We start from the raw sequence: 10,778 nt of genomic DNA, 5'->3' as shown, positions 1-10,778 counted from the left end.
GAAATATTCAATAATGCAAGATGAGATACTTTGACGTTTGTTGTGTATTTGAAGCATACTGTATACTCTTAACAGTTTTGTCGATGAACTGTAACATTATCATGCAGTAGAGTGGAGAGGGAAACACTGCCAGATCCATGAAATCCACTTCAGATTATTGACCTTTTCAAACCTAAATATGCATTTGTATTAAAGAGCAATTTACGTAAGGATGAAAATGTTACTTTTGCATCCAGATTAGGGCATGTTTTTGTATCTTTTAGCTAAAAGTTTGATAACTACCTGAGCTGTCTTTAAATAACTACATCACTTGCCTCAACGCGTTCTGGTTACTAAGCAACCACCTATACTATAAGGCCATATGTTGAGTCATTGATGTGTCGGCAATGGTCCAAGTGAACTGATCTAAGGGCACAGATTATGTCTTACGAAAAGAGCAACCTCTGCAATCATAACGTGTTTTTGTACATCTTACTTAATTGAAGTGCAGTGTTTAATTGTTCATAACTCATTATAGAGATCTTATTAAAACAAGCTGGCCTCTGTGACAGATCCAAAATGCTGTCGACTCCTCACATAAAGTAGAGAAGCTTTTTAACTAGGTCTACTGCCAAGGTATTGGTTTCTGCTTTACTATCTCAGATATGCTTACTTACTATAAACTGTAAGTGATACTAAACACTTTGCAGATAGGCGTCCCGTATCATCACATTTCAACAATTAGGAAACTCTGCTTCCTAAACAAAAAAGATAGTCAAAAAAAGGGTTAGGGTTAGGTTAAAAAAAAACAATGGGCCGAATCATGTTAAACATGCTGAAAGATCAAGTGATGGTAGTATTCTGAATAATGTTATTCATGATATCAAATATATTTTTGGTAAAGCAACTAGAGCTACATGCACTAGACTAGGATTGGGAAGATGTCTGGGGCAATATCAAACTGCTGTGTATATGTCCTCAACACCCACTGCTGAAAGCTTATGAAATATTCTGCTTCCCTTTGAACATGACAGGCATCATCACTGATTTCAGCAGAACAAGTCCTAGGGAACATTATGATACAAGTTTAATACGTAAAAGTAAAAATATGTTGTTCCTGGGAGAGAGTCATTGTACAAAGTCAATCATCAAAAGGCTTCAGTCTGAGAAAAAGCTCTTTCAAAGTATTCAAGTGTACTAAGCTTCATGGGTCACATGTTGTTTCTCTACATCAGTCAACAACAAGCTGTTCTATCGTCAGTCCACTGCTTGTATGGCTGGCCAGACTCCGTTCAGTGGTTTTCTCCTGTTGTTAGCAGTTGTCGTCCTCCAGGACGTCTGGGTGTTCCTCCCAGAACTGCTCTCCGATAATGTCACAGTGGTGGGCCTGCACCCTCCTCCTGCTGCGAGTCACGGCCACGTCCTTCTCCTCTTCGTTCGGGAGCTTCATGCGTTTGAGGACAGTTTCATCTCGCTGGACACAAAAAATGAGGAATAGGATTAGTGCAATTAAAAGCAACTTAAAGGAATAGTTCAACATTTTGGGAAATATCACTCTCATATCTGTCCAAAGACTTGAAAGTTACGTTTGTATTCCTACATAGTGAACATTTTGTCACCTTTATTTATTGTCAAGCTACATTATTTGCATGAGGTAATGAGGTATAAGCAGGGACCCATTGAGAAGTTTATCTCTTGATGCATTCAGAACACTTCACACAAACACAAAAATCAGCTGCAGAATGGCAAATATTTGAATGCAAGACAAAAATAAGACAATGTCAATGCAGCGCTTTTCAGCAGCTGAGTATCAATCATCAAATGTTGGGAGTTTTGAAAGTGGTACCTGCAAGTAAGTGGACCACATGACTATGAAAGATAGAAACACTAGAAAATAGACAAAAACATTTGTGAAGCCAGGAATAACAAAGCAGTACATGAACATGCACAGAAGAAATTTCAGCTTCACAAAACATCAACAGTAAATGTTAAGGGTAACACTTCATATTAAGGTACACATTACTGTAACTAGTCATAGTAAACTAGTCATATAAAAGCACATATTAAAGCCCTTATTCTGCATGACCATTTTCCATCCATAAGCTACGAGTTTTCCCTCAATAACCTTCTAAGTACTGCTTATCAATAGTAAATAAGGAAGTTGTTGTACATGAATGACCATCCTAATATGTTCTGCTCAATATTGGCCTTATAAGGTGGTAGTCATTCGCCTGTATAAATATGCAGCTCTCACTCATGTTCCCCATTCTAAAGTGAGGTCTGGCTCATAACTAATTCACTCGTAGTTTGACACCTTTTAACCCACACAAGTTCTTTTTTCTAAAGTTGCCTCTTCTTCACACTTAGTAAATCCATTATAGCACAAAAGTACATGTCAGAATCAAGCCCGGGCCGCTGCTAAGGACTCGGCCTAACATGGGGCGCATGCTCTACCAGGTGAGCTACCCGGGCACCCCAACAGACCTATTCTTAAGTGACGAGTCACACCTTGAAAAAATGGAGGCTACTGTAAGTATATGATCAGTTTGACAATGTATAGTATGGGATGATTATATGCACTTTTAGTCCTGTCAGTAACACTAAATGTGTACCATTTCATATCCTACACCTAATGACGAAGACTAGGCAGAAAACTGATGTTGTAGTCTCTGGTGCTGCTGCCTGGCCTGTCATCAGATGTGGGATTTAGGTGCTAAATGAATCCTAGAATATTGACATGGGTCAGTATTTATATAAGCATGTCATACAGTATGATAACAAATACATAGAGATATAGCTTTGTGATCCTTGTGATTTGTTCTTAGCCTTAGAAGAAAATTTAAAAATGTTTTTAAATCTCTGAAATGGTCCATTGATAAAGGAGATCTTTCTACTCGTGCTGACTTTGTTCTTCTACCAATGAATGTAAATAGACCTCCATTTTTTCAAGGTGTAAGCTATCACTTAAGAATAGGTGTGTTGAGGTGTCCCAGTAGCTCCTCTGGTAAAGCGTGCCTCTAGAACTGTTGTGCTATAATGGGTGTACTAAGTGTGTTTTGCAGCTCACCTTTTCCCAGATGAGAGTAGTGCCTTTCCTGTGGACGGCAGGTTCAGTGTTGTAGTTGATATGAAACTCAGAGAACAGGATCTCATTTTTGTCTGCAGCTAATGTTCCCTGGAGGGAGACATAACAGTTAGACATATTCATGTCAATATTACAAAAATGTGCACATACAAAAATCAGCTCATACGAAATGCCTCACTGAAAAAGTCATCTTAAGGCCTTTTTACAGTCGCCGCAGCCGACCTGTCGTGCGCCAATGTGACGTCAAAATGACGTAGATCTCGCTGGTGAGCCAGGATTTTGAGTGCGCGACCAGATGTCACCACTCTATTTTTTTCAGCGGCACGCGACAAAGCAGAAACAGGAAGCATGGACGAGTTCGAGGGCAACGTGATGCCAGGACTCTCAGAGTGACTACAGGTCTCTCTTGTAAACTTACTGGGTTAAGATGAGTTCTTTTATGGTGAATGAAAGGCTTGATCCCACCAAGTAGCTCATCCAATCAAATCCAAGCACTGACGTCAATGCTGCTGCCAGTTCTGCCGTTGTTTATCTTTTTCTTCTTCTTCTAGTCTGTAGAAATAGCAACGTCTGTAGCCTTTCCTCATTAGCGACACCTCTGTTCAGGAGAAGACTGCAACTAGTGTCGCGACCACCAGCGCTGGTATAAACAGTTACGGCGCTCCCATGACGTCACACTGGCCTGCAACAGGTCAGCTGCGGCGAGTATACCAGACGCCTTACCATCCACAACACCAACAAAACCATTGAAATGACCACACCACCCACTGATTCTATTCTTGTTTTGTTGTTTGAATAAGTAAATCCATTGATGGTATGATCTAGTATAAGGAAGATGATCTTTGTCTTCTGTGGCATTTTTGTCCCTAAAGAAATGTTTTTAAAGTGATAAAAGGGAACTAGGAAGCATGGAAGTTGGGCTGTGAATGACTCATGTTGCCCAAACATCCAGCCAGAATTACAATTTTCACAACTCGTCAGCTGTCATTAGTTCATCTGAGTTTCCCCTCAAAGCCCAGCGGAGAACGGAGAGACTCCCAGAGAACAGCTGTGTCAGTCAGTAGCAGTATTCCAACAAGAATAAGCCACAAGTAAATAATGTGGTGACCATGTGAATATGCACAAAAAATGGGTCATTTAAATGTAGTCACATGTATACATGCCACTGCATTCCCCCCCGACATTCAGAACCAAGTCTTTGTGATAACATAACAAATTCTAAATTAGGGCTGCAACAACGAATCGATAAAATCAATAAAATTTGATTATTAAAAAAGTTGGCAACGAATTTCATTATCGATTCGTTGTGTCGCGCAACACGCCACTCAGTCATGGAGATAAAAGCAATTGAGTTGAGTGCCGTGCGGAGCGGTGCGGAGCGAAAGAAAAGAAAAAGAGCAGAGCGGAGTAGAGGAAATACGGAGAGAGACAAGAGAGACCCTTAACGTTGTTCTGAAACACATGGCGGAGGCAGAGAAATCAGTACGACCTAAGTCATCCAAGGTGTGGGAGCATTTCACACTAAATAAATCAAAATCGTGTTAATTGCAAGATAAGCAAAAGCGACACGGCATGGCACGGTCACCACGGTGATGATTCAGAACCTAAAACGTAAACATGTTGGAGTCCTTGATGAGGAGGAAGGGAGTTCAACAGCAGGGTAAAGTCACTACACAATCCTACTGTTGTTCCGTTCTGAAGTGAGGAACGTAACGTCTCTCTTCTGGTGCTGGTGTTTACTCGTTATCCAGTTGACTAGCATGACAAGCTAGCGTTAGCTCGTTAATAACAGTAGTAAAGCAGGACTAAAGACACGTTTTTATTCACTCGCCTTTTTTGGCCCATTCATTTTTCAATCTATTGTCATGTATATATTCTGTGCTTTGTCCCATATCAGTTATTGTTGACGTATATATTTGTGTGTGTTGTACTTTTTAATTTCATTTTAAAGTTCTTTTATAGCACTTGGTCATCTTAAGCTGTGTTTAAATGTGGTGTACAAATGAACTCAACTCGCACTTACTACAATGATGGTAATAATTTAATGAATAAGCTTCAAGTGTGTGTGTGTGTGTGTGTGTGTGTGTGTGTGTGTGTGTGTGTGTGTGTGGTCTGTATCTGCTCTTTGGGTATAACCTTTACACAACTATTAACTAAAACAACATACATGTAAGTATGTATTGAGTTGATGTAAATTAATGTTGTTTTGTTTTTTGTTTTTTTTATCCGATTCATCGATTAATCGAAAAAATAATCGACAGATTAATCGATTATTAAAATAATCGTTAGTTGCAGCCCTATTCTAAATAGTTACTGTATATCATAAAAGTTTACACAAGTACTTTTGATCACAAACACAAAATAATTTGCACTTAAGTTGCAACACGGATAACAAAGCTAAACCAGCAACAGTTTGGTCTGTTTATTTGCTAATACCTAATTAATCAATCAATCAATCAATCGACTGACTGCTAATTTTGTCAATGATTAATTTCCTGTCTGATTAATCAGCTAATTCCTTCACCAGGAATCCTCTTTATCAATTGTTTATTGTCTTTTGAAGATCTCACTGTTGTTTTCTGGTTCTTATTCTGATATTTATAGAAACACAATAAGTAGTGGTATTCCCCTTTGATATTATTATAACATATATTGTATAAATACATTTACACACAAACACATATTAATTAAGATTGTGTTTTGCTCTCACCTTTAAGCGATCCTCTGCCTGGGCTGTGGTGAGCCCCCCCTTTTGTACTAAAGTCCAAAACACTGTGTTGTACAAATTATTGATGTGACCTGAAAGACACAAAAACACAGCCTGACATCTTTTCCCCTCGTCAGTTTAATACACAGATCCCTCTAGGAGTCAGATGCGTGACTTTGTAAAACCGTCAGAGCGCAGTATGCACTTACAATCTGCTTGCCTCCAGCTGAGGTAGTCTCTGAGGTTGTGGTTGCTAGGATACAGGACCACACGTCCATCAAAGCCTGGGGGGTACAAGAGGGGCTGTTCCCCAAAAAACTCCTTCCAGTAAAACACATATGAGGAGGAGAACTGCGAGGCCACATGGGTCATGAGCTTACTGCCAGAAGAGAAAGAGACAGCGATCAATTCTGAGAAAATACAACAATACATGAAAAGATTGTATGGAGATGACATTATGGCAAAACCTTGGTACCTGGCTCGCCTTTTAAACCAGGTGGAGGTCCTCTTGAAAACAAAGCTGAACTCGTCACTTTGACCATAAGCGATGACGATATCCTCGAGCTCTTCCATGACAGAGCGTGCACTCCGGCTCATCAGGCCCAAGGCTCTGTCGTCATTGGGCTTGGTAAACTCGTGCTGCTCTGCAAACCTGAACCAGAATGCACCACGAACCTCAGAACAGCAGAGAGAGGAACCATCACCACAGAGACATGGGCAGCCTAAAGAGGACACTCACTTGTGGAAGTTGCGCCCGTCCAGTCTCACAACGATGTAGCAGTTTCGTAGACACGTGTCATCTGTTTCAAAGTTGCGCACATACTCAAACTTGCTCTTGGCCATGTTGCTGGGAGCAGTAAAGAGACTGACAACACCAGACCTGACACGTCCCCCAAATCTACAGGCCTTTCCAATCAGCATGAGGGGGCTCCTGAAAGCAACACACACACACACACACACTATATATATTACACCCATTCGCAGCAGGTATGGAGTAGTCATATTTACAGCCAGAATAATCCAACAGAGTATCAATACTGCTGCTACAAAGTCTGGCTTTGAGTAACGACGTCAGTAGGACCCACCACCCATCCCGTGTTAGGGCACGTGAACCCTACCTCCACGGGGAGGCTGTCACGTGTGGTGGTAGTCCAATGCAGCTAACCTTACAGTAACCCCAGCAACTTAGCTAACGTTATTTCATCCTTAATATCTAGCTATTTCATTAGTTACACAAACACCGTTAATTGATTTAGTAGTATAATACAGCAATCAACTCATATCTACATCTATTCTGAGACAGTTGTCACCTCACACACGTTGGTTTGTTTACAGTCCGTCAACGAATTCTGTCGTAGTGATGCCGCAGACGCTACGAACATTGGTTCCGGAGCGCGAGTCTAAAACTAACAACAATGAATTAAAAACAAATAGCTTATTGTTCTCAGTTGATTGTTTGCACCCCTGTAAAACCGATCATCAATTGATTATTGTGCTGTTGCATTGGATAATCGATGAAGAAAAACTTATATCTACATAGAAGCAACCTAATTATGTTTAATTTGTATTTTAGCGCCATCCTGTGGTAAAGGAAGGGCGAGTGCAATCAAAGATCGTGTATGAGTAAGTGGTTACGGAAGGCTAGGCTGTTTCCTGTGGGAATCATTTGAGTTTCCAAATGATGTTTACATAAGTAGGCTATAACTATATAACTATAACTACAGGATTTCTTTTTTGAAAACCACACAAAAATAACGCTTGCGGGATTGAAACGCACCACTTGACTGCCGTGCTCTAGTCTAGGACGAGTGCCCTGGCCGCCCGCCCGGGTCTCCTGAAATATGTGCAGAGTGAAAGATCAGCCTGAAAAGACAACACCTTATTACCCAGGATTCTTCGCTTCACCGTGAGCTCATCTGCGGCTGTTTAAAACATGGAGGAGAGGGAAAGAAAAGGTGTAAAGTCAGACAGTAAAGAAAATGTATCTGCAACCTGCTCGAGTACAGTATTAGTAGCGGAGCACGAACCAGAGGCGGACAGTAAAGCTGGGGGTGATGACGCAGATAAAATAGACGTGTGCTCTGATAACTTCGACCCCCTCATGGCCTTGTACGCGCCCACTGTACAGCTTCCTGTTCCAAATGTCAAAAGTTTCAACAATGTGGCAGCGTACGAGAGCTTTCTGAAAGGCGGCCGGGGCAGAGCCAAACCGGAGAATGTGGAGAAAAGGCGGCTAAAGGCGATGAAAGGGGCGGCGGACCCGGAGCGCATCGAAAGGCTGAAGAAGCTCATTGTGAACAAACGGCCAGAGGAGGAGGGGGAGAGCAGCGGGGGGACACCGCGGAGAAGGAGGCACAAGCCCCAGAAGAATGTCCTGACGAGGATGCCCTGTAGGTGTAACCACTACTGCTACATCACGACAGCTAGCTGGGACTCCTTATGAGGCTGTTAACATACTTTTGTTGTATGCAGTATTAGGGATCAGTTTGGTAACAACACAATTACTCAAATATAAGTATTAATTCTGATATAATCTTTTTCATTTCAGACTGATACCTGACGTCATTTTTTACCTTTTATTTCAATGTCCTGTTTTTCATGTGGGAAACCAAACCTGTAGAATTCAACTGCCTAATGAATTATTACCATGAAGCTGACATAACAGTATATAGATTTGTGTTGTTTGTGACGATTATTTTAAATAGTTGAGTAATTTGTTTTGTTTTGATTTTTACAGTCAATGTAAGGTAGGGTTGTCAATTTCTTTTTCTTTTCTTTTTTTTACCAGTAATCCACTAATGTTTATGAGAAAATGTCTATACATATAAGAAAATACTGTTACCATTTCCCCGAGCCCATTCAGCCAAATGTATTTAAAAATAGCTTATGGCCAGCCTACAAGTCCAAACTCAGATATTATCCATTCACAATGCTATGAATCTGCCAATAATTGTGAATCCTCATATTTCAGAAGCTGGAAGCAGTGGATATTTGTACACCATCTTAAAGTTAAAATCTCGTAGTAACTTTAGCTTGGCAGAAATCTTTTTGTGCTCCCTTCTATAATTTATTGGTTGTAGAGACAGTTGTGTAACCTGCACGTCATGTGTTTTCTTCAGTATGTGAAGGCAGTCCGTTGGGGCAGTTGTACCGGTGTGTTGAGAAGAGGATACGGGTCAAAGTTCACATCAGGACCTTCAAGGGACTGAGGGGAGTGTGCTCTGGCTTTGTCGTGGCCTTCGACAAGTTCTGGAACATGGTGAGCTGCTCTCACTCTCATTCAATTCTCACTTGACTCCGCCATATGTCCAATCTGAAACAATCCACAACATATACTATAACCAAGCTGGAAGCTGATGTCTTAAGATCATGCTTTCACCATTAGTTTTTATTTGTCTTTGTCAGGCAATGGTAGATGTAGATGAGACATACAGAGAGCCTCTGCTTGGAGAGGCATTCTACCATGAAAAGGCCCTCACCATCTCACGGGTAGGCACTAGTTTTCAATGTATATCTGACTGAAATATGTTTCTTACTCTGTAATAGTCAGAGTAACAATCTGTGAAATGAATGTCCTGTTTGATTTGGTGATGCCCAGAAAACTTCAGTTTGGATTAAAAAGCCAGTGACAAATAATTGCCACTGCAATCTAGCTTCATGCTGCGATGGTGCGAGTAGTTTTCCACACAGCAGCAGGGCACAGTGAAGTTGGTTACCTTGCTGAGGACTTGGACGTGTGCATCAAACTCTTCATCTGACTGTAGCTGCTCCTTCTGGTTTCATTGCTCCCTGAAATATTTAAAACCGATCCGCTGTCTGACCATTGTCTTGTTTTGTAGACATATGTTTGATGAATGCTGTCTGTGCTTTTTGTGACTGCTTCACAATAAAAGCTGTGCCACCTTTATTATGAACTAGCAGCAGTAGGAAATCGTGACGTGTCTGCATTAATAGTAATACAGCTCTGATGAGTGCATTGGCAGAGCCAATTATCAATTAGATCAAATTTCAAACAGTAATGCTGGATTGTATGCGTATGTTTCTGTGAATCCCTCCTGCGTACGCAGGTCATTTGGATCCTGCGCAGGCGCATCCCGCAAATAACACTTATTATATACAGAGGAAATTACATAATGTACATTTGTTGAATGGCTACTGCTGAATAATGCCAACCATAGATAGTATCAAATGGGGTTTGATTTCTTAAAAAATAGAACCTAAGCTCTAAATTTAATCCACAAATGTTAATGTGACTGAGCTCTCTGTGCAGCTCTTTGAGAAGCTGATGCTCCAGGAGAGCCCAGGAGGTGATGAGCCAGCAAAGAAGCACGAAGGCCAGGAAACAGCCAGCAAGCATCAGCCTTCGAACCCCAAAAGTACTCCAAAAAACCTGTCACCTGCTCACCCTACTAGCAAGAGATGGGACAGCAATACGGAGTCCAAACTGTCAGACAAAATCAAACAGGACAAACACAAAGTCTCGCTGAAGGCCCAGGGTCCGGAGGTCTGTCAGAAGAAAGACTCCCAGACGCATGGCAAGGTCCACACACGCCACATCAACCAGCTTTTCATCCGGGGTGAGAACGTTATCCTGGTTAACCCACAGCCACTCTGACTGTCCTCTCTGTTTGATATGTACCCTGGATAAAAGAAAGGTGGGCTACGACCACAATGAATTTGATGCTGAACATCTGTAGTAATAGGTGTGAAATGCTGTAGATGAGCTGCCAGAGATGTGATTGAATTGGATTCAGAGGAATCAAAAATAACTGTTATATCATATTGATATGGAGGGTTTTTTTCTGCCCACCAGAGAAATCATCTTGATTTTGAGAAATAAAAGCTTCTCAGTTCTAATTATAGTGATTTCTTGTCTTGATTTCTTTTGTCTGACAGCCACTAAAGGAAATTTATTTTGACACTGTTATGCCACAGCGTTAATAACTGTGTTTGTGTTATGGTTATTACCCAGCAGGTGGCAGCATAAACACATTAGTGCCATCTGTG

At 41.1% G+C, this 10,778-nt stretch overlaps 2 protein-coding genes across 11 annotated transcripts in view; one reads left to right on the top strand and one right to left on the bottom strand.

The window, feature by feature from the left end:
• The window catches only part of thg1l (tRNA-histidine guanylyltransferase 1-like), an 8,108-nt gene extending 204 nt beyond the window's left edge, over nt 1-7,904 (bottom strand). Inside the window, exons 1-8 of one of the 10 annotated variants that reach the window (XR_004103120.2) lie at nt 7,084-7,307; nt 6,511-6,706; nt 6,247-6,423; nt 5,981-6,150; nt 5,775-5,863; nt 3,047-3,154; nt 1,220-1,453; nt 1-662 (exon numbers count right to left, since the gene is read on the bottom strand). The exon at nt 1-662 is cut by the window's left edge and continues 204 nt beyond it. Coding sequence is in view for 9 of the 10 variants with exons in the window: in XM_031288275.2 (XP_031144135.1) it covers nt 1,292-1,453; nt 3,047-3,154; nt 5,775-5,863; nt 5,981-6,150; nt 6,247-6,423; nt 6,511-6,706; nt 7,084-7,153 (972 nt within the window). In the remaining variant the exon portion in view is untranslated. Of the gene's footprint in view, nt 663-845; nt 1,454-3,046; nt 3,155-5,774; nt 5,864-5,980; nt 6,151-6,238; nt 6,424-6,510; nt 6,731-7,058; nt 7,308-7,548; nt 7,568-7,657 lie in introns of those variants that run through there. The other 9 variants (XM_031288278.2, XM_031288275.2, XM_031288276.2 and 6 more) reach the window with 9 other exon arrangements.
• Nucleotides 7,660-10,637, top strand: lsm11 (LSM11, U7 small nuclear RNA associated). Its single transcript, XM_031288274.2, has 4 exons — nt 7,660-8,161; nt 8,891-9,030; nt 9,177-9,260; nt 10,042-10,637. The coding sequence occupies exons 1-4, from the start codon at nt 7,705-7,707 to the stop codon at nt 10,384-10,386; spliced, it is 1,026 nt and encodes a 341-aa protein (XP_031144134.1). The 5' UTR covers nt 7,660-7,704; the 3' UTR covers nt 10,387-10,637.
• Nucleotides 10,638-10,778: the final 141 nt, after the last annotated feature.

Source organism: Sander lucioperca, chromosome 1 (assembly GCF_008315115.2).
Source record: "Sander lucioperca isolate FBNREF2018 chromosome 1, SLUC_FBN_1.2, whole genome shotgun sequence".
Classification (NCBI taxonomy): Eukaryota; Metazoa; Chordata; class Actinopteri; order Perciformes; family Percidae; genus Sander; species Sander lucioperca.
Note: the sequence above shows the minus strand (reverse complement) of the source record. Positions and strands in the feature narration are given on the sequence as shown.